At 35.9% G+C, this 25232-nt stretch overlaps 1 protein-coding gene across 2 annotated transcripts in view; it reads left to right on the top strand.

Annotated features, from left to right (window-relative positions):
* The first annotated feature begins 14998 nt into the window (after nt 1-14998).
* The window catches only part of LOC123561720 (heat shock 70 kDa protein 12A-like), a 33275-nt gene continuing 23041 nt past the window's right edge, over nt 14999-25232 (top strand). Inside the window, exons 1-2 of one of the 2 annotated variants that reach the window (XM_045354281.2) lie at nt 14999-15216; nt 16480-16678. In XM_045354281.2, coding sequence (XP_045210216.2) covers nt 16531-16678 — 148 coding nt within the window. In that variant the 5' untranslated portion in view covers nt 14999-15216; nt 16480-16530. Of the gene's footprint in view, nt 15217-16120; nt 16303-16479; nt 16679-25232 lie in introns of those variants that run through there. The other variant, XM_045354279.2, reaches the window with a different exon arrangement.

Here is a 25232-nt window from a genome sequence, read left to right as displayed (position 1 = left end):
TTTGAATAACTATGCGATTGAATATCATTTTTAAATGGGTGAATTGCGTTGACATAAAGTATATAGAACTTTTTCGATTTGGTTGATAAAAGCTTTTGTAAGTTATATTTGAAATACACCGTCGCTTTTTGAATTCCTTATGCAAACAAGTGAATGAAGTATTGCCATGCAATACAAAGTCCCCTACTGGAAGGCACCTAATTTTCTCTACTGCAGTATAACATAATGAACTGATATCTGTCAATGATGTATAAACAATATTGTACTACATATACAATATGTTACAACAACACATTTGGATTAAAATGTGCATATATAAAAACCCACAGTTGTTTTCATATTGAATTTTTTTGGCTGATTATAAAAATGTTATCATGTAAGTTATTTATAGTAACAACAAAGGGAAATTAATCTTTAAAAAAAAAAAATCTTTATAATATAAGTCCACAAGAAACTCTTTACCAGGTAGAGATAGGTCAAAATACACCTAAAAATTGGATGTAACATGCATGCTGTACCACAGAAAAGTGGTCTCGATTTTTCTCTACCGCCAGTAATAAAAAAGTTACAATAAAATCTATTTATAGTAACAACAAAGGGACGTAATTCTAAAAATAAGGGTGCCTCATGGTGGTGAACATTTGTTCCAAGTTACATCAAAATCCCTCCATGCATGAAGAAGAAATGTTCCGTACAAAGTCATTCTTGAATTTGACCTTTGACCTCTAAATATGACCTTGACCTTAGACCTAGGGACCTGGTTCTTGCGCATGACATGTTGTCTCATCCAGGGGAATATTTGTGCCAACTGATATCTAAATCCTGCTTTGCATGACAAAGTTATAGACCGGACAGGAAAAAAATCCTCTTGACCTTTGATCTCAAAGTGTGACCTTGACCTTTAAGCTAGGGTACTGGGTGTTGCGCATGACACGTCGTCTCATCATGGGAAACATTTGTGCCAAGTAATATTAAAATCCCTTCATGGATGGCACAGTTATGGACGGGACAGGAAAAAAACTCTGTTGACCTTTGACCCCCAATTGTGACCTTGACCTTTGAGCTAGGGGTCCGGGATTTGCGCATGACACGTCGTCTCATCATGGGGAACACTTGTGCTAAGTGGTATTAAAATCCCTTAATGAATGTCAGAGTTATGGACCGGACACGAAAAAGACCCTGTTCATGCTATGTTAACATTTGACTGCTTAGTGTGACCTTGACCTTTGAGCTAGGGGTCTGAAAGTTGTGCATGACACATCGTCTTATTATGAGGTACATTTCTGCCAAGTAATATTAAAATCCCTTCATAGATGGGAGAGTTACGGACCGGACAGGAAAAAAGCCTTGTTGACCTTTGACCTCCAATTGTGACCTTGACCTTTAAGCTAGGGGTCCAGGTTTTGCGCATGACACGTCGTCTCCTCATGGGGAAAATTTGTGCCAAGTAATATTAAAATCTCTTCATGGATGGAAGAGTTATGGACCGGACAGGAGAAAAGCTCTGTTGACCTTTGACCTCCAATTGTGACCTTGACCTTTAAGCTAGGGGTCCGGGATTTGCGCATGACACATCATCTCATCATGGGGAACATTTGTGCCAAGTAATACTAAAATCCCTTCAAGGATGGGAGAGTTGTGGACCGGACAGGAAAAAAGCCCTGTTGACCTTTGACCTCCAATTGTGACCTTGACCTTTGAGTTAGGGGTCCGGGTTTTGCGCATGACACGTCGTCTCATCATGGGGAACATTTGTGCCAAGTAATATTAAAATCCCTTCATGGATGACAGAGTTATGGACCGGACACGAAATTGCGGACGGACAGATGGACGGACGGACAGACGGACGGACGGAATGACGGAAAAGTGCATTCCTATAGTCCCCGAAACTGGTTTTCAACCAGTAGGGGACTAATAAACTAAAATGGCGTTAATAGTTTTCCAGTAGTTTTTAAAGGTAAGGTACATTTCAATTTCGGTAATACATTATACAAATACCGTTCGTGTACTTTCTCTGTACGTTATGCATTAGAGTGTACTTGTATATATTAATTAAACCAAAAGTCATGTTGGACCTGGTCATTTCCCCGCTGAAGCCCAGCAGACGAAATAATCATTTTGAAATGATTAATAGAAAGAAAAGAGTATTATCAAGACTACTGTATTAAAGGCTCATAATACCTTAGTTTAAAATGTGGCTGCCACATTTTCAGTTATGAATACATTAATTTCTTGTAAAATGCTATTTCTGATAATTACTTTCATTAACATTTGTCAAAGGTTTGAATAATGCTGAATGTTTTATTGAATCTATTGTTTTTAAGCTCTAACTAATACATTTCATGTGCAAAATTAAAAATAGTGCTTTTCTAACCATGTAAGTGAGCATAACATCTTTTTGAAAAGCGGTTTCATCTGTTTTTAAGATAAAAAAAATGCTCGCAAAAGTTATAGCAGCTCCTTACGCTCGTAAAGCTTATTACTTCAATACATTCGAAGTCAAATCTTGTATACTGCACTTCCCAACAGTGTACTAAAGAGACATAAATAAAGAAGTAAGCAATGTAGAATTATGTAGAGTTATGTTTCTTGTACACTGCACTCTTCTTTATAGCAGAATCCCTTTCATAAGGTCCTGCTCTGAACAAGATTTAATAGATTTAGATAATCATTAGATAGTAAGTAAGCCAGTTAGAGTAATAGGCTTTTTACATTGCCTTTTCCTTCATTATTTTCCATCTTTGTGTGCAGTTTGAATAGAATTCCCTTCAATAAATTTCTATATCGGACAAATAGCTGCGGGTTTGATAAAGACCTATCAATAACCATGGAGTTAAGTTCTGGACAATTTTATTATATATAATTAAAAACAAAGTGTTTTATATACTTCACACTCATACGGTTTTCTCTTGTGTGAAGTTTTGATATCCCAGTTTATAATAATATTATTATGCTCGAGACAAAAAATGTTATTAGTAACTCGAAAAAGAGAAATAACAAGTGAATGAAGTATTGCCATGCAATACAAAGTCCCCTACTGGAAGGCACCTAATTTTTTCTACTGCAGTATAACATAATGAACTGATATCTGTCAACGATGTATAAACAATATTGTACTACATATACAATATGTTATAACATTATAACAACACACTTGGATTAAAATGTGCATATATAAAAACCCACAATTGTTTTCATATTGAATTTTTTTGGCTGATTATAAAAATGTTATCATGTAAGTTATTTATGTAACAACAAAGGGAAATTAATCTTTAAAAAACAAGAGGACCATGATGGTCCTGAATCGCCCCACCTATCCCACATGACCAGTGTTTTACTGAGTATGACGTCGTTTTTCTATTATTTGACAAGGTGACCTGTTTTTCAGCACATGTGACCTAGATATCATCAAGATAAAATTCTGACCAATTTTCATGAAGATCCATTGAAAAATATGGCTCTGAGTGGGGCACAAGGTTTTTCTATTATTTGACCCAATGACCTAGTTTTTGAAGGCACGTGACCCACTTTAAACTTGACTAGATATCATCAGGTGAACAATTCTCACCAATTTTCATGAAGATCTCGTGAAAAATATGGCCTCTAGAAAGGTCACAAGGTTTTTTCTATTTTTCGACCTACTGACCTAGTTTTTGACGGCACTTGACCCAGTTACGAACCTGACCTAGATATCATCAAGCTGAACAGGGCTCACCAAATTTTTATGAAGATCTCATGAAAAATTTGGCCTCTAGGGGGGTCCAAAAGGGTTTTTTTATTTTTAGACCTATGACCTAGTTTTTTTACCCCCCCGTGACCCAGTTTTGAACCTGACCTAGATATCATCAAGATGAACCTTCTGACCAATATTCATGAAAATCTATGAAAAATATGGCCTCTAGAGGGTCACAAGGTTTTTCTATTTTTAGATTTACTGACCCAGTTTTTAACCCCCCGTGACCCAGTTTTGAAACTTGATTAGATATCATCAAAGGGAAACATTTTTGACCAATTTTCATGAAGATCCATTGAAAAATATGGCCTCTAGAGAGGTCACAAGGTTTTTCTATTTTTCTTCCTACTGACCCAGTTTTTGACGGCCATGACCCAGTTTCAAACTTGACCTACATATCATCAAGGTGAACATTCTGACCAATTTTCATGAAGATCCATTGAGAAATATGGCCTCTAGAGAGGTCACAAGGTTTTTCTATTTTTAGACCTACTGACCTAGTTTTTGATCCCACATGACCCAATATCGAACTTGACCTAGATATCATCAAGGTGAACATTCTGACCAATATTCATGAAGATCTCATGAAAAATATGGCCTCTAGAGAGGTCACAAGGTTTTTCTATTTTTAGATCTACTGACCTAGTTTTTACCCCCACGTGACCCAGTTTCGAACCTGACCTAGATATCATCAAGATGAACCTTCTGACCAATATTCATGAAGATCTCATGAAAAATATGGCCTCTAGAGAGGTCACAAGGTTTTTCTATTTTTAGATCTACTGACCTAGTTTTTAACCCCACGTGACCCAGTTTAGAACTTGATCTAGATATCATCAAGGTAAACATTCTGACCAATTTTCATGAAGATCCATTGAAAAATATGGCCTCTAGAGAGGTCACAAGGTTTTTCTATTTTTCTACCTACTGACCTAGTTTTTGACGGCACATGACCCAGTTTCAAACTTGACCTACATATCATCAAGGTGAACATTCTGACCAATTTTCATGAAGATCCATTGAGAAATATGGCCTCTAGAGAGGTCACAAGGTTTTTCTATTTTTAGACCTACTGACCTAGTTTTTGATCCCACATGACCCAGTATCGAACTTGACCTAGATATCATCAAGGTGAACATTCTGACCAATATTCATGAAGATCTCATGAAAAATATGGCCTCTAGAGAGGTCACAAGGTTTTTCTATTTTTAGATCTACTGACCTAGTTTTTACCCCCACGTGACCCAGTTTCGAACTTGACCTAGATATCATCAAGCTGAACATTCTGACCAATTTTCATGAAGATCCATTGAGAAATATGGCCTCTAGAGAGGTCACAAGGTTTCTCTATTTTAGTCCTAATGACCTACTTTTGACCCCACGTGACCCAGTCTCGAACTTGACCATGATATTATCAAGGTGAACATTCTGACCAATATTCATGAAGATCTCATGAAAAATATGGCCTCTAGAGAGGTCACAAGGTTTTTCTATTTTTAGACCTACTGACCTAGTTTTTGACGGCACGTGACCCAGTTTCGAACTTGACCTAGATATCATCAAGGTGAACATTCTGACCAATATTCATGAAGATCTCATGAAAAATATGGCCTCTAGAGAGGTCACAAGGTTTTTCTATTTTTAGACCTACTGACCTAGTTTTTGACCCCACGTGACCCAGTTTCGAACTTGACCTAGATATCATCAAGGTGAACATCCTGACCAATTTTCATGAAGATCTTGTGAAATATATGGCCTCTAGAGAGGTCACAAGGTTTTTCTATTTTTAGACCTACTGACCTAGTTTTTGACGGCACGTGACCCAGTTTCGAACTTGACCTAGATATCATCAAGGTGAACATTCTGACCAATTTTCATAAAGATCCCATGAAAAATGTGACCTCTAGAGTGGTCACAAGTAAAAGTTTACGGACGGACGGACGCACGCACGCACGGACGGACGGACGACGGACGACGGACGCCGCGCGATCACAAAAGCTCACCTTGTCACTTTGTGACAGGTGAGCTAAAAAAAAATAATGATAATATAAGTCCACAAGAAACTTTTTACCAGGTAGAGATAGGTCAAAATACACCTAAAAATTGGATGTAACATGCATGCTGTACCACAGAAAAGTGGTCTCGATTTTTCTCTACCGCCAGTAATAAAAAAGTTACAATAAAATCTATTTATAGTAAAACAAAGGGACGTAATTCTAAAAACAAGGTGCCTCTTGGTGTGAACATTGGTCCAAGTTACAATCAAAATCCCTCCATGCATGAAGAAGAAATGTTTCGTACAAAGTCATTCTTGAATTTGACCTTTGACCTCTAAATATGACCTTGACCTTAGACCTAGGGACCTGGTCTTGCGCTGACATGTTGTCCTCATTCAGGGGAATATTTGTGCCAACTGATATCTAAATCCTGCTTTGCATGACAAAGTTATAGACCGGACAGGAAAAAAATCCTCTTGACCTTTGATCTCAAAGTGTGACCTTGACCTTTAAGCTAGGGTACTGGGTGTTGCGCATGACATGTCGTCTCATCATGGGAAACATTTGTGCCAAGTAATATTAAAATCCCTTCATGGATGGCAGAGTTATGGACGGGACAGGAAAAAAACTCTGTTGACCTTTGACCCCCAATTGTGACCTTGACCTCTGAGCTAGGGGTCCGGGATTTGCGCATGACATGTCGTCTCATCATGGGGAACACTTGTGCTAAGTGATATTAAAATCCCTTAATGAATGTCAGAGTTATGGACCGGACACGAAACAGACCCTGTTCATGCTATGTTAACATTTGACTGCTAAGTGTGACCTTGACCTTTGAGCTAGGGGTCTGAAAGTTGTGCATGACACATTGTCTTATTATGAGGTACATTTGTGCCAAGTAATATTAAAATCCCTTCATAGATGGGAGAGTTATGGACCGGACAGGGAAAAAGCCTTGTTGACCTTTGACCTCCAATTGTGACCTTGACCTTTAAGCTAGAGGTCCAGGTTTTGCGCATGACACGTCGTCTCCTCATGGGGAACATTTGTGCCAAGTAATATTAAAATCTCTTCATGGATGGGAGAGTTATGGACCGGACAGGAAAAAAGCCCTGTTGACCTTTGACCTCCAATTGTGACCTTGACCTTTGAGCTAGGGGTCCGGGATTTGCGCATGACACATCATCTCATCATGGGGAACATTTGTGCCAAGTAATACTAAAATCCCTTCAAGGATGGGAGAGTTGTGGACCGGACAGGAAAAAAGCCCTGTTGACCTTTGACCTCCTATTGTGACCTTGACCTTTGAGCTAGGGGTCCGGGTTTTGCGCATGACACGTCGTCTCATCATGGGGAACATTTGTGCCAAGTAATATTAAAATCCCTTCATGGATGACAGAGTTATGGACCGGACACGAAATTGCGGACGGACGGAATGACGGAATGACAGAATGACGGAAAGACGGAATGACGGAAAGACGGAATGACGGAATGACGGAAAAGAGCATTCCTATAGTCCCCAAAACTGGTTTTCAACCAGTAGGGGACTAATAAAAAGGTAAGCATTGTAGATTTATAGTTTGTGTACACTGCAATTTCTGTTAATACACACTATCATTGTATAAAGTTTCAGAAATATCCATTCAATAGGATTAAAGTAATGTTTCAGACGAAAGTGTTATGGATAGATAAATCATAAAAAGGAGATAATTAAAAAGTGTGCAAGGTAGTGTTATGGTTATTGTACAATGCACTTTCTCTCCATGACCTCTATCATTCCTTGAAGTCCCTCAACATTTTTGGAGATATGCTCTGAAATAAGTCATTGTATCTACCTTTTGACGCAATTTGCGTAGACACCGGAGACTCGCAACTAAAAATAAGTTAGTTTTCAAGATTAAACATTGTAAGTAAAAAAATTGCTGTTGTTTCGCAATAAATACGCGGGATTGTCTCTTCATGGAACTTGCCATATATAAATTTCTTATGAATACATGTGCTAAAACAAACATTAACGAGTAAAATGGATCATCAATGGCTGAAGACGGTCAATCGGGGACCAGCTGAACTGTCAGATATATTCATGCAACATAATGGAATAGCCTGAATAAGGCTTTATGGCAGCAGATAACGATCACAAGTCACCGGCGTAGTCACGACTTACACAGAGTATATTACATTAGTGTCATGTCATACTGAACTTATTAAACGAGTTGAATAAAATGCTAGTTTCTGTCGAAAATCTAATAATTTCAGTCAACGAGTTTAATAGATTCAGTGTTGAAAAATACAAATGTAGTTTTTATACTGCTTTCAATACAAAAGGGAAGCAACTCTGAATGAATCTTTGCATTGAGGAAAATCTGAATAGTTTGGATTCTAATCTAGTATGAAAAACACTTAGCATTGAAGGGCAGTAGGTTTCGCATATTGCTATATATACTTAAAAGTACAATACTGGTTTCTATTGAACCGCCATGTGATAGGAAAACAGCTAAATTTTGGCTAAAATTTAAATAGGTATGTAATAAAATTCAGTATTGTGCTCAACACCAACAACCTCACAATATATTATTTTAAAATTTATTACAAGATAGTATAGTGTACATGCTCTCAAATTAAAAATATATCGGTCACTATCTACTTGTTTCCGTCAGTCTTTACGTCAATATACAAACAACTGAAGACTATCCAAAGAAAGGAAGCTGCTGTAAAATAGTTCAGTAAATGTTGTCGAAGAAGTGGCCGTGTGTTCCAAATGGAATGTTAGTTGGAAGTGACGCAGATGTCATTACAGTTAAATCTTTAGCGTCAAGTATGGTGAAGTTAGTAGCGTTTAGAAAGGGGTCGAAAACTGGCAGCATTAGGATACCATCGTCTTCTTCTATACCATCTGGTGCGGGAACAAAGTACGCCTCGCTCAGGTATTTCCCAGGTGGCATCCATACACGTTCGTTTATACCTTGACACAAATCTTTCTTCACTATTGCGGTGTGCAGGAAATCTGTCTTGTCTACATTATATACTACACCGTACGTAAAACAGTGATGCTTAGATCTAAAGTTTTCATTAATGGTTGGGAAGTCAAAATTGTTTGCAAACGAAATATTTGATTTACTACTATGCGGCTGGACATTGGCTTGACCTTCAAAAATATCCACTGTGATTCTTTTAAGAACTGGTTCGGGCGACTGTGCTCTGGCTGTCGCATTCTCTAGCACAGAAAAATGCGCCCTTTTTATGACTTATTTAACAAGACAATTTAACTGGGTCAGTCGTATAGAAGAAATTATTTATAAACAACCTATTTGTATGTAAACGATATTGTATTTTGTGTATTTCAAATGAATCTGTGCTAAAAAAAATTATGAAATGACTCCATAGTGTGCAATTATTGTGCTCTTTCTAATAACTACTAGTAACTTCATTTTACTTCTTAATTGCCAAGCTTGCTTTTTGAATAGCGTTATAATATAAAAAGTAAAACATTATCCTGTAAACCATGTCTGTAACTGGAAGCGTACATAATAACCGTTTATTGAAACAAATCGCGCCGTGCACGATAAACAATTTATTTAACAGCAACCGAAACCAAGTACACCTTTAATTACTAAAATATGTTTAAATAACATAATTACTATAATTGTAATTTTATAACTTACTAATGAGGGAAATCTAAAACAATTTTAAATATAGCATGGCAAAAATAAGAAACATGAGTATTGGGAAGCCATAGCGATTGCATGACAAAGTATTATTATTATTTGTGACCAAAATAACCAGATCTTAATATAGCAGTTTGTCAAACAGTGCAGTAATTACATTTAAAGCTAAGTTTCATATATTTATTTATTCCATTTTGCTTATTTGTATTTGATAAATCTTGTTTTATATTGTATATTGTTGCAAATAATATATTCTCATTTTTATAAAAAAATGTTTTTTTGTGTGTTTTTTTTTTAAATCGTATGGTTTTACCAGACATGTGTCTGAGGTTGTTTTGTCAGGATACGAGTTATATGACACAGGGAAGTGCCTATGCCTTTAGTATCTTGAACAATGAAATGGGCCAATCGCTAAGGTGACTAGGTCTCAGACTAGAAGAAAAAATATGTAGAATGTCCTTTATTAAAACGTAGAGCTGGTGAGGGCCATATCTGACATATATTTTTTTTGCTCTGGCTACCTCGCCTAAACGATTCATGTACCAAGGATCAGTTATGAGCTAGATAATTTTCGGGATCAGGCAAATCACTCAGAGTTTCAAATTAAAAACCTTCAACTTATGATAATCAGCTCAAACTCCAATAGGCTGAAGATACTTTACTTGACTGGTCCTTTTTTTAAGTTCCCGTCAGATGAGGGCTTTGAATCAAAAACATGCGAGTCTCTATATGATTGCCCCGACTCCTGGATGCTCAGCGCCTATATGCTACAATATATAGAAAATTAAACTACCATATAGGTATGACCCCGATGCCTTGGCTGTACTTCGCAAATAATGTTGAACCTCGTCTGTAATTGAACTCTCCGACAGTCAAACCATACGTTTTTGTCTCAGCTTTCCGATACTCATCCTGAATTTGCTATCGCCTATAACATTCGACTATCCCGTAAGGTCTAATTCCATGCGCTGGCCCTACAGCCCGAAACCTAGTTACAATACTGCAACTTTTCGTTAGTCTATGAACTTTTAAATTATTTATCCGCCCTGACAGCGTATCAAGGTACTGGGATAAATTATTAGTTGAAACATCGTCTTCCTATTTATACCCTAGCAGAAGTGCACTTTGATTGGTGCTATTTATAGAAATTATTTCTAATTTGTCAAATTCGTACATAGTATTTTACAACGAGTACTTGCTCTAACAAATAGTTGGTTCCCTTTTCCCTTTTTGCTATTGTATATAACATAATCCGTGATCAATTCAGCTATAATTATAGCAATGGTAGAATGAAAAAGGAGTCAAACACTATCTGTGCTTATTTGTTACGTTAGCAATATTATATCAAATATACAAATAATTCTGACAATGGTAACGCCCTGAGTCTACCGTCATCATTTATCCAGCGTGTCACTATCTTATACTTCTTCTCATACTGTTCAGTATTACACCAAAATTAAACAGTAGCGCGAAGTATTCATCGAGAAAGAAGGAGGACATTTCCAAAAGCTGAAAAAAAAAATACTGCCTGATTCAAAAGGAGACAAATCAAATCAGCTTTGATAAAGAATATGTTGACTTTTTTAGGATTTAAGTAACACTGACACAATTAATGTCATAATTTGGCAACTTTCTGACTGGATATGGTTGAGGAAGACTCCAGGTGTTCTCCATGCATTATTTCAGCTGGACGAGCACCTGGCAAGAATAACCAACTTTCCTAAGTCTTTTGAAATGCTACTTCACAGAAAACAAGGAATATATCCCTTTTCAAAGAGGTAAGGCGGTATTGATTCATAGTCAATAAAATTAACCACTCGGCTGAATTTTCAAATGATAAGCAAAGTACAACATACATTAGAACATCATTACATTTTAGTTAAGGAAACAATTACAGAAAATTCCATACATAAGTTTTTATCAAAACCATAACATGTTGATTGCTGGTAATATTATTAAGCGTATTCGTTTATGTCGGTAAAATATAGTCTATACTTTTCAGAAAATACCACTTGCAAATATTTTTTGTAAAACTCTTTTTATGGCATTCCCACAATTCATCATAAAGAAAAGTATAAACTTCCTTAAAAGTAACGATAAAGGTTAAAAGTCTTTGTAAGCTTATATATTTGAAAATTATATAAACAATAAAAGTTAACTAAGAATCCCTGCAAGTACTGAGCACATGAAAAGTTACCACAGCCACACACCGAAAATTACGTCTCTTAAGATTTGACGCTGTAGTTGGAATGTTTAGCAGATTTGGTGCTATATGTACCATCAACGAGATTCATTTCATCGAAATTGTCAAGGATGAAATGACAAGGATGGACGCCCCAAGGTGTGTTAAATAGGGCTAAACGGAATGGAACGGTAAGTTAAAAATTCAAATTTAGATTTTAAAAATTATATATACACGGGTATTGGTACTTTGCGAAACGGAACAAAACGAGAACCTTTTAGTTTATTTACATGACATATTTCAGGAACTCATGTGATAATCGTTTATGTTTGCATGTACAATAAAGGTCGATCCTGGATCTCCAAGTCATTATTTTTCAAGTAATTGGCGAAAACTTAACAAAGTCATAACGGGAAATCACTGGTACCACGCAACACATTTTAACTATGTACATACCTATATACCTTCATAGATATATGTATATGTATGTACAATTGTCAAGCCTGGGTCTGCAAGACAATATATATATTAAGAATTAAATTTGATTTGATTATTTCCCCCATATAGTGTCCCTCGTTCCGTTTCGTTCCGTTCTGTTCCATTTCGCAAAGAACCAATAGCCGTTTAAATGTGTAATTTGTATGCAGCTCAGAGTAAAAAGAAAACAAGAAACGCGGCAATGCCACGAAACCAGGTTTTCAACACTTTTCATAAGAATAAACAAGAGTGCCAGAATGTCACAATATACGCCCGTCACAGCAAATTTCTTTACTCTAGCACCTGTGTTTGCAGATGTAATTTTAATTTTGTGGTTGTTTAGTAATCATTGTAATTCTTTTGTTTTTCTAAGTCCACAAAAAAACTCCTTACCAGGTAGAGATACCTTAAAATACACCTAAAATTAGAAAGTAACAACTATGTTGTACCACAGAAAAGTGGTCTTGGTTTTTCCCTACGGTCAATTATAAAAAGTTACAATATAAGTTATTTATAGTAACAACTAAGGGAAGTTAATCTTAAAAAAGAAAAAAAAATACAAAAAAAAAAAATTTTAAGTCCACACAGAAATCCTTACCAGGTAGAGATTGGTCAAAATACACCTCAAAATTGGATGTAACATGCATGTTGTACTACAGAAAAGTGGTCTCGATTTTTCCCTACGTCTAGTAATGGAAACGTTACAATATAAGCTATTTATTGTAACAACAAAGGGAAGTAATTCTAAAGAAGGGAACTGCGCAAGACACTTCGTCTCATGATGGTGTATAATTGTGCCAAGTTACATCAAAATCCCTCTATGCATGAAGAAGATATGCTCCGGACAAAGTTTTCATTCTTGTATCCTTTGACCTCTCAGTGTGACCTTGACTTTAGACCTAGGGACCTGGTTCTTGCGCATGACTCTCCGTCTCATGATGGTGAACAATTGTGCCAACTTTCATCAAAATCCCTCCATGCATGTAGAAGATATGCTAACCCTAACCCTATTTTTAGTAACAATGACCTTGACCTTGATCCCAGAAACCCCAAAATCAATCCCAAGCTACAACTTTATATAAGTTTTCTAAACACCATGTTTCATCATGATAGCTCATTCCTAAGTTAAGTTATTGACCGGAAACCCTTTTTCTGTTTTAAGTAACAGTGACCTTGACCTTGACCCCAGAAACTCCAAAATCAATCCCAGCCTTTGTCTTGTTATAAGCTAAATACATACCAAGTTTTATTCAAATATCTTTACCGAAACAAAAGTTATTGACCGGAAACCCTTTTTCTATTTTAAGTAACAGTGACCTTGACCTTGACCCCAGAAACCCCAAAATCAATTCCAGCCTTTGTCTTGATATAAGCTACATACATACCAAGTTTTATTCAAATATCTTTACCGAAACAAAAGTTATTGACCGGAAACACCAGTTTGACGCCGCCGCCGCCACCGCCGCCGCCGCCCGACCGACATCTACCCCAATCTAATAACTCAGGTTTTCGTTCAAAACCTGGTTAACAAATCATGGTAAAACTAGACTACGGTTAGGATAACTGATTGAAAATAATGTCGTGACAGCTATTTCTGGCAAAACTTGACGCGTTTTCCTACGTTACTGAAATGCCATAAAACCTTAGAATCTGTTGGTATCAAGCTGAAACCTTGTATTTTTTCTTGCATTAATGTTGCTTGTACATTTCAAATGTAACTGGCACAATCTTAATGATAGGGTTTTTTTTATAGGCAAACAGACACTAAACAGGAACATGGCGAGAATAAAATGGTAGTCGCATAATGACGGATTCAAATAGTCTTCAGGTTTTTTTCCTTATTTTATTTGCATTTATAGCTAAAATACATGTCAGATTTATGGCTGACATGTAGGTAGCATTTTCATACTGAAATAATAACATGACAGAATTTGTCATGGATACTTAGATCATACACCACTACTGCAATTTGATGTCTCATTTTTCATCTTATTTTGCAGTGTGTGTGTTTGATTGAAAATATTTTTCTTGCATCAAACATGACCCCACTTTTCGTTTGATTTTTATTAAGCACTGACAATATTCGTCAAGAAAATATAAGTTACAGACATTTAAAATGGGCCCTCCTGTGTGCTGCAGCCATTGGAAATATGTCAATTTTATATAGAATAAAGAACAGCTATTCAGCGTGGTGTAACCTCAAGAACAGACAAATTTCAAAGTCATGGTCATGGTCCAAAATGTATGCAGAGAATTCATTATACCATTAATTTTGATGAAAGAAACATCAAACTATTGGTAAACAATTATAAAACACACCAAAAGATCTGTCAGTATTTTTTTCTCTAGGGTGCCTCAAAGGGATTTAATGAGACAGAATTCTAACTTCAACACTGAAAAATGAGGTTCGAGTCCTTTGGGACTGTTTAAATGTCATTTATTCAAAAACAAGCTTGGGGGCAGAAGTACATCTCTACATTTCTTCCACAATATGTTATCTAAAGAGTAAGGCAAAATAGAGAAGTTTTACCGCATGTAAAGCTACAGTCACACATACGGATGTGTCCTTGCGTTGAGGTACGGTGCGGCTGAGATTGGTCTGTGGGGTGCGAACACGGAGAAGTGTACGGCGCAGTACGTCTAAGTACGGGAAAAAATGGGGAGAAACGGGGACCAAAAAGATATTAGGACGCGAATAAGTACGGATTGGTACGGCGTACTACGTTGTACTACGTTTTACTGCGCTTGGACCTGTCTGTGGTGAACTACGCTTAACTACGGGCAGCCTCGGATAAATATGTTCAGCTACGGATCAATTCGCATGATTACGTTCGCATTAAGGTTTAGTAACGTGTCGGTAAGTTTCATATAAATAGGCCACGTGTAGCCGGCGTTTTCATTACGATTATCTTTATCATCATGTCAAACTACGACAAGTTACACTTCAGTACGGATAACTATGTTTACTACGTTTAACTACCGGGATGAATAAGTTTCAACCAAGTTAGACTAAAGCCACGCTCAAATGGCTACGGATCGCTCAAACTTTTTGTGCATGTTCAAAAGTTGGAGAAACTTGCAAGTTTGGAATAAGTCTTGAATACGTTTTGACCAAGTGCTGGTGCGGATTGATACGGATTACTACTTTGCGGTATCTCACAGGTACGAATCGATACGGATTACTACGTTTCTATCCGTAGCTAGACGTAGTTATCCGCGCCGTATGTGTGACTGGGGTATAACTCAGTTTTTTTTAAAAATGCCTAACTCTGCCCCCTTCTGTTTCAGAGGTAGATTCACTTTGAACGGCAAGAAATTGCTTATCAAGTCAAACATTTCCAATTTTGTACAATAAATCATAAATAGGTCTTGAAAAAAGTAAAAATTTACTAAAATGAATGTAAGGGAAAAAATGTGGTCTCAGTGGGGCTTGAACCTATTCCTCCTTTAAAAAAAATAAGTCAAAAGTAGGTTTATGCTAGGAATTGAATACTCTTTAAACCAAAATCGAAAGAGAAAGTACTCCGTTTCACTGGCTTTAAATTAAACTGTGATATTTTACAGTTAATTCTTTAGTTTTGACGTTCAAAAATAAGCAACAATTATTTCTTATCGAAACTTCTTGGTTTATCTGTCACAAATTAGCATTAGTGCAGCATATAATTAAAAAAGAAACAAAGTATTGCAGGACAACATAATAAACGAGATCTATGTAATTCTAACCTCAACACTAAAAATTTAGGTCGAGGCCTTTGGAACCGCCATGCGTTCAAAAACAAGCTTGGGGTGGAAGTAAATCGTATCTACATTTCTTCCACAATATGTAATCTAAAGAGTAAAGGCAAAATAGAGAACTTTTACCGCATGTAACTGGGTATTTTTAAAAATATCTAACTCTGCCCCCTTTTATTTCAGAGATAGATTCACTTTGAACAGCAATACATCGCTTATCAAATCAAACATTTCCGATTTTGTACAATAAATCAATAATAAGTCGGGGAAAAAGTAAAAATTTACTATAAGGAATATGAGGGGAAAATGCGGTCCCAGTGGGTCATGAATCTATGCCCACTTTAAAAAATTAAGGCAAAAGTAGGTTTATGCTAGGAATTGAATACTCTTTAAAAGGAGGTACACTATTAGGTATCTAATACCTTAATTACAAGCAAAGGAATTATCATTTTCGGAAAATAACCGAAATCGAAAGAGAAAGTACTCACTGGCTTAATTAAACTGTAATATTTACAGGTAATTCTTTAGTTTTGACGTTCAAAAATAAGCAACAATTATTTATTATAGAAACGCTTAGTTTTATATGTCACAAATTAGCATTAGTGCAGCATATAATTAAAAAAGAAACAAAATATTACAGGGCAACATATTATACGAAATCTTAGTATGTTAGTATGGAAATGATCATTGCAGGATTTGCTGAACATATCGACTTAATACAGACACAGATTCCTTAAAGTAGAAATGAGTAACCACCTTTTGGTAGCGGCCATTGATTTCGGGACAACGTTCTCAAGTTGGGGATTCTCATTTAAACATGAATACGACCTGGAACCAACTAAAGTTACTGCCAAACAGTGGACAGGATTGCAATCTGCCGTTTCTTTGAAAGGTTGGAACTTAACTGTATTCTTTGTGTTGTAGACAGGCTGAATCTTTTCTGATATGTTAAAGGATATGGATAGAGCGAGAACATTATTATTTTATCATTTTAGGCATTGTTACAATTTATGTAATAATTTATTACCGGTTGAAGGTGCGGATGGAAATGTCAGGTTTGAGGGTAACTGTTTAGGCGGTAGCGAGAACCTTCAACTGGTGATAAATTCTTTTTCTTGCACACCGTATTCTTCAATAAAACAACACGAATGCTTTTCTTTTAAGCACTATTTGTAAAAGAAGCGTATGGATTTACGCATTTATTGATAAATCACAGCGCATGAGTATTCTTACATCCCGTGGTTTCTAGCACCAATACAATACAATACATATACAATACAAATTTTATTTATTGTCGGTATGGCACAAACAAACCGGCAAAACCACGTAAAACTCGTGTCTGGAATGCGAATAATATTGTCTGTTAATCGTAGTATCTTGATATCTCATAATCTGTGATGGAAACCCGATATTTTAATACATGCCGTGATATACGCGTTATTTAAAAATAACACTTATATACATGACGAGAGCAAATCTGTGTAAGCGCTTTTTTTAGCTCACCTGAGCACGAAGTGCTCGGGTGAGCTTTTGTGATCGCCCTGTGTCCGTCGTCCGTCGTTGTCCGTCGTCCGTCCGTCGTCCGTCGTCGTCAACAATTTAACTGTTAACACTCTAGGGATCACAATTTTGGCCTAATCTTAATGAAACTTGGTCAGAATGTTACCCTCATAAAAATCTTGGACGAGTTCGATATTGGGTCATCTGGGGTCAAAGACTAGGTCACCAGGTCAAATCAAAGGAAAAACTTGTTAACACTCTAGAGGTCACAATTTTGGCCCAATCTTAATGAAACTTGGTCAGAATGTTACCCTCAATAAAATCTTGGAGAGTTTGATATATATTGGGTCATCTGGGGGCAAAAACTAGGTCACCAGGTCAAATCAAAGGAAAAGCTTGTTAACACTCTAGAGGTCAAAATTTTGGCCCAATCTTAATGAAACTTGGTCAGAATATTACTTTTAATAAAATCTTGGATGAGTTTGATATTGGGTCATCTGGGGACAAAAACTAGGTCACCAGGTCAAATAAAAGGAAAAGCTTGTTAACACAGTAGAGGCCACATTTATAACTGTATCTTCATGAAACTTGGTCAGAATGTTACTCATGATGATTTCAAAGTTCAGTTTGAATCTAGGTCATGTAGGGTCAAAAACTAGGTCACCAGGTCAAATCAAAGGAAAAGCTAGTTAACACCCTAGAGGCCACATTTATGACCATATCTTAATGAAACTTGGTCAGAATGTGAATCTTGATGATCTATAGGTCAGGTTTAAATCTGGGTCAAGTGGGATCAAAAACTAGGTCACCGGGTCAAATCAAAGGAAAAGCTTGTTAACACTCTAGAGGCCACATTTATGACTGTATCTTTATGAAACTTAATCAGAATGTTAATCTTAATGATCTTTAGGTCAAGTTCGAATCTGGGTCATTTAGGGTCAAAAACTAGGTCACCGGGTTAAATCAAAGGAAAAGCTTGTTAACACTCTAGAGGCCACATTTATGTCTGTATTTTCATGAAACTTAGGCAGAATGTTAATCTTGATGATCTTTAGGTCAAGTTTGAATCTGGGTCATATGAGATCAAAAACTAGGTCACCAGGTCAAGTCAAAGGAAAAGTTAGTTAACGCTGTAGAGGCAACATTTATGACAATATCATAATAAAACTATCTTGATGATCTTTAGGTCAATAGGTCAGGTGAGCGATACAGGGCCTTCATGGCCCTCTTGTTTATATTTTTACACAAAGGAGTGATTTAAAATTTGATATTGTAAAAATTGTATTTAAGATTTCGTTTTATCGACGAAACATGTTTGATTTATACACATAAAACAGGAGTATAATCATTGTATAAATATCGCAGATTTTGATAACTTGCCAAAACCACTGAATTGATCAAGTTTACAATTACATTGCGCTTTTTTGCGTAGCTGTCTAAATATAATATACACTGTACTATTTAACAAACAGTTTCGTGTTACATTTTAACAGAGTATTAAATAGATAGACTAGATACTGACTGTAATGAAGTTTGCCCGATCGCTTAGCTCAGTAGGGAGAACGTTGGTCTACGGATCGCAGGGTCGCGAGTCCGATCCTCCGTGACGATTTGATAAAAGATATTGTGTACAATCTGACTAAAGTACATCTCCTATTACACTACGCTTAGGATCTGAAGACGAGCTATTGATAGCCTCGTTCTGACGACCCTTCCGCTAGCCAATCAAAAGGCTTACTTACAACATTCTGCAAGCTTAAAAAAACCTATATTTAGCCTTGGTTTTTGATATCTAGAATTCTTATGTCTGAAGATGTCAGATAGCCAGATAGCCGGTTACCTCAGCCGGTAGGGCACTTGCTCTGTAAGCGAGGGGTCCCAGGTTCGAACCCTGGACTGACTGCACATTTTTCTTACTCTTTGACATTCGAACAAGCCGTCTGCTTGGTTCAAACAAAAATAGATTTGCGAAAATAAAAATAGCAACATTGTAATTCTAAAATATACAGAGGGTCATTCTCAGATCTTCGTTTAGAAGATCAAGTACTTTAGTCAAATTGACATTGTGTATGAAATCATTCGTCCTCCACCTCTGATAATTCATGTTTGGAAGTTGGCAGTTACTTGCGGAGAACAGGTTTGTACTAGTACAGAATCCAGGAACACTGGTTAGGTTAACTGCCCGCCGTTACATCACAGAAATACTATTGAAAAACGGCGTTAAACCCAAAACAAACAAACTAATGAAATTTATTGGAGAAGCACAAAATATTAATGTAGGCAGGAAACACCCATAATTTTGAAGTTTTACCTGAATGATGATTGTCATTTTGTACAGGAATCGTAAAACTCTGAACTATTTATGTATAGCATAATGGACGGTCGTGGTTAGCTCGGATATCTCCGTAAACTGTAGTGTACTTGCAGATTAATTTCCACCTCTCGATTAAATTAATAGCGATAAAAGCAAATGTTTAATATGACTTTGAATCACAAATTTCTGTCTGTTTGCTAGTATATCTATCGAAAAGTGTCAATTTAAGGTGATGTCACGTTTTGAATTTCCGGTGAAAAACAAAAAAACAAAGAATATTCAGTTCTTTCCAAAAACCGTTATGTTATGATTAAATCAAATAGTTTCCTTTGTCTACCAGAAAGGAACAATTCTTATATCATAATATTGATGTTTGGTACCTTTATAACAGACAATAAACTAAAACAATAGAAATTCGTACGTGACTTCGGTGAGCTCAACAAAGCTATTTCAAGCACAAATATTAATGTGGAATGTAAAGTAAGTTACACACTACAATATCCGACCAAGATACTTACAAAAACAATACATTTGCAGAATAGAGAGATAAAAATAATTTTGACAGCTTGTGAAAACTAATGACAAATTTTGACAGGTATATGATGACTCATGACCTAATTAAAAAATGTTCTGTTATTTCTAACTTCCAGTTTGATTTTCTTAAAAATGGGTATTCTATATTGTTGCTTACAACTCGTGAATAAAAACAATATATAGAGGATATTTGTTTGTTTTAGTGAAATATCAATTTTATTTCACAAATGAGCATCAAAAACTGATATTTTCACGGGTGGCATAGCCACGAGTAAAAATGACTTTTTTTTTGGTGCTCACGGGTGAAATAAAATTGATATTTCACTGACACAAACAAATTTTCTTTTTATTTCATGTGTAAAACTCTACTTTTTGTTACGTAATTTATAAAATGTCTAAAATCGCGGGAAAGGTCAGCAGAAAGCATAACACAAATGACGTCATTTTAACGACGTCATCGTCATTATGGTCCCCGGTATTCATAACACTCGGTATACAATTTGATTTCAATCGCGACTGAGGACCGGAACTAGTTCGGCAAAAACAGTGAAAAATAAAAATGATAATCTACTGTTTTAAAACTGTGGATTATCATTTTATTTCACTGAGAAAACTCTATAATTCACTGGAAAACATAAAATAAAAGAATATATTGTTACCTCACTGTCGTTTTGTCTATCAAGTCACGTACGAATTCCTATTGTTTGAGTCCTTTGTCACTAATTAGAGCAACTCACAGTGTTGCAATCATACAAAACACATCCCTTATTTTCACATAGATATTGAGGATTTATCTAATGAGCACATGTATTGGAAACACAATTTTAATACCGATTATGTATTGCAATAATGCTAAACTATCTCAGCCGTGACGTGTCCTTAACATTCTAATATGTGTAGTGTACCTGACGTTTGTCTTTAAAACACAACACCATTATGACAGTTTTAACATTTTTTATTTCCTATAAAGAGCAATGCACAGTTACTTATAAATGTTCAGTCGAATTTCAAAGATTAATCAATGTTCAATTAACAAAGCTTATTGAGTTTCAGCTCCTTAGAGCGGGACCATGCCCCCTAGCCCTTCGCCTGGGTTGTTCCCTTCATCACAGTGTACATTGAGTTTATATTGGACAATACAGGAAAACACAGCAGACACATTATCTAACTTCCTGTCCACTAATAAGGATACGTAGAAAAGAATTCACTTATGTGTGCATGTTCATACCCTTAAGCTACTGAAGATTTGACAATCTTGCCTGACTTTTATAATTCATGAAATGTAAAGTTTTTGTATGATTCAGTTCAAAATCTTAAATCTCTGAAAGAAATATCCAAATTAAAACACAGAACCTAACCATTACACTACAAATGTTTCCTCTGTTAAAACACTCTTACGCTAGAATCACGTCACGTTAACGTGCAGTGACGTTATGACTTTTTTGCAACCAAGAAGGAGCGCTACTATATTTTATCTACTGTTTTAGATTAAAGGCATATTAGAAAATTCGAAATAATTTATAGCAAAAGCATGTTTTAACACTATTTATACACTCGGGCGGTAATACGTTGTACAAATAATTTCACTCGGGCTGTGCCCTCGTGAAATTATTACGCCCGACGTATAACCGCCCATCGTGCATAAATAGTATTAAGGTTCATGTAAAGTGTTTGGAGACCACCCCTCAGGTGAATTTTGATTTTGGAAATTTTTTCTTCGAAGACCGTTTCTATTTATTATAAATACACTGAATTGTTTAGAGGAAGTAGGGAAGACATTATACAAAAGTAAGCTTCTTTGAGAGTAAGTATTTTGTCTAAAATTACAGGTACTTCGACCATCACGGTTCTATTTTGTAGAAAATATCAAACTTTTTTTTTCAAAAGTATTTTTTCTTTAAATACGTTTTGTTTGTGTCTGTAACATATTTATCTAGGTACTCCTAGTATTGAAATACAGTTAACGTACATATTTTGTGAAATATAGGAGTATTTTGTCATTTTGAAAGCTCTACTTTCACTTTCCTCTTGCAATTTTGGCAACTTTTTGAAATGTAGATGTATTGTAGCAATTTTAACACTAGGAGTACCTGGAGAAATATGTTAGGCACACAATAAGTAAAGACCTGATGTCAAAATACTTTTGAAAAAGAAGTTTGATATTTTTTTACAAAACAGAATGTGGACAAGCAAAGTACATATCATATAAGAGAAATATTATTATACCGAACAAAACAACCTCTCTTGAATGACACGTCTACTCTTTCTGAACAGTTTGGTATACAACGTATGAAAAACAAAGGCCTATAAAGGTCTCAAAACATGAAACAAAAATTCACTCGAGGGGCAGTCCCAAACACTTTACATGAACCTTAAAACATGGTTTTGCTATAAATTATTCCTTATTCTAATATGACTAACATTGCTTTGAATATAGCCAGTCTATTTATCCCTCTGATCCGTGTCATTCCGTGCAAAGCATAGTTGTAAATACATGTACACTGCTGACTAGACTAAACCAATTAGACCTAATGTGGCTTAATATATTATGTTATCATTAAGTTATTAAGCATATATCTATTTCAAGAATTATACAAAAGCATTTGATAATTTAAGGTTTTTATTTATTTACATTTTTGTATTAATAACTTCCTTACTTCTTTTACGATGTTCAGCAAATAACTTTTTATATACACTATAGTATGTTCTTTGATTTCTATGCCTCCGAAGGTGGGCATATTAAAATCGCACTGTCCGTCCGTCCGACCGTAACTTTGTAAATTCTTGTCAGGGCTGTAACTCATGAAGGAAATTTGAAATAGTTTGGCATAAATATTAACCTTAATGAGACGACGTTTCATGCATAATACTCAGACCCCTAGCTACAAGGTCTATGTCACACTTAGAAGTCAAACGTTAATAGGGTCTGTTTCGTGTCCGGGTCGTAACATTGCCATTCAACAAGAGGTTTTGAAATTAATTAGCATAAATGTTTATCATAATGAGATGACGTGTCATGGGCAAGACCCAGACCCTGAGGTCCAAGGTCAAGGTCACACTTAGAGTTCAAATGTTAACAAGGTCTGTGTTTGTGTCCGGTCCATAGCTCTGCCATCCATGAAGGGATTTTGGAATATCTTGGCATAAATGGTAACCATAATCAGACAATGGGTCGTGCGCAAAACCCAGATCCCTTGCTCCAAGGTAAAGGTCATACTTAGAAGTCAAAGGTTAATAGGATCTTTTTATTGTCCGGTATATAACCCTGTCATCCATGAAGGGATTTTAAGGAGATGTCACGGCTGAGATAGTTTAGCATTATTACAATACACAGTCGTTTCATATACATGTGCTCATTAGATAAATCCTCAATATCTATGTGAAAATAAGGGATGTGTTTTGTATGATTGCAACACTGTGAGTTGCTCCAATTTCTGAAAAATGACAGAAACAATAGGAATTCGTACGAGAGATGGATAGACAAAACGACAGTGAAGTAACGATATATTCTTTTATTGTTTTAATGTATGAATTGTAAGCTACAATAAAGAATACCCATTTTATGAAAATCAAACTGGAAGTTAGAAATAACAGAAAAAAATTAATTAGGTCATGAGTCATCATATACCTGTCAAAATTTGACATTAGTTTTCACGAGCTGACAAAATTATTTTTATCTCTCTATTCTGCAAATGCATTGTTTTTGAAAGTATCTTGGACGGATATTGTAATGTGTAACTTACTTTACATTCCACATTAATATTTGTGCTTGAAATTGCTTTGTTGAGCTCATCGACATCACATATGAATGTCTATTGTTTTAGTTTATTGTCTGTTATAAAGGTACCAAATCTCAATATTAAGGTAAAAGAATTGTTCCTTTCTGGTAGACAAAGGAAACTATTTAGTTGAATCATGATATAACGGTTTTTGGAAAGAACTGAATATTCCTTGGTTTTTTGTTATTCACCGGAAATTCAAAAAGTGACATCACCTTAAAACAACTTGGCATAAATGTTTACCATAATGAGGCAATGTGTTACGCGAAAGACCCAGACCCCTTGCTCCAAGATCAAGTTTACACTTAGAAGTCAAGGCAAAGGTTAATAGGGTCTGTTTCATGTCCTGTTCGTAACTCTGCCATTCATCAAGGAATTTCGAAATAACTTAGCCTAAATATTCCCCATAACAAGAAAACGTGTCATGCATAACAACCAGACCTCTAGCTTTAAAGTCAATGTCATATTTAGTGGTTAACGGTTTACATGGTCTGTCTCTTGTCCGTTCCATAACTCTTCCATCGATGAAGAGATTTTAAAATTATATGGCATAAACGTTCCCTATACTGAGATGACGTGTCAGGCGCAAGACCAAGACCCCTAGCTTCAAAGCCAAGGTCATTCTTAGAAGTCAAAAGTTTCATTATATGTTTCTTGTCCGGTCAATAACTCTGCCATTCATCAAAAATTACTTGTCACAGTTCTTCCCTATGATGAGTTGGCGTGGCATGCTCAAGACCCAGACCACCTAGCTCCAAGGTCAAGGTTACCTTCGGAGAACTTTTTTCTCTGGTCGCAAAATGATTCATACCTAACCGTTATTCTGGCATATTTTGCGCAGACAACTGTAGCATTCTTGAACACACTTCGGGGGCGTTTGTCACTTATAGTGTCAGCTCTTGTATTAGGTTCAATTCTAAATACTTAGTTTATTTTGAGAGTTATATATACTTGTATTTTTCCCTATAAAATGTCAAGGTCAGTTGTGGCTATTGTCAAGTTACCTTAAAGACACACCACAAAATAACTGTAATCTTTTGTATTTCCATGATGGTAATTATACATTTTTTTTGTATGGAGAAATGAGAAATAACAAGTATCTAGTTACAATTTGACAGTAACAGATATAAGGCTAAGACAATGTATCTTATGTCTGAATATATCATTCAATTAATGTAGTAGTATGCACGGTACTCCATGTATTAACACCGTGTCCAACGTATACGTCGCATTTATGGTAGGTACGCTGCATTATCGGCATTTCCTGTTGGTTTTGTCAACATCCCGTATAATGAGGTAAGAAAAACTACTCATTTTCA

This window comes from Mercenaria mercenaria, chromosome 10, assembly GCF_021730395.1.
Source record: "Mercenaria mercenaria strain notata chromosome 10, MADL_Memer_1, whole genome shotgun sequence".
Taxonomy (NCBI): Eukaryota; Metazoa; Mollusca; class Bivalvia; order Venerida; family Veneridae; genus Mercenaria; species Mercenaria mercenaria.
Note: the sequence above shows the minus strand (reverse complement) of the source record. Positions and strands in the feature narration are given on the sequence as shown.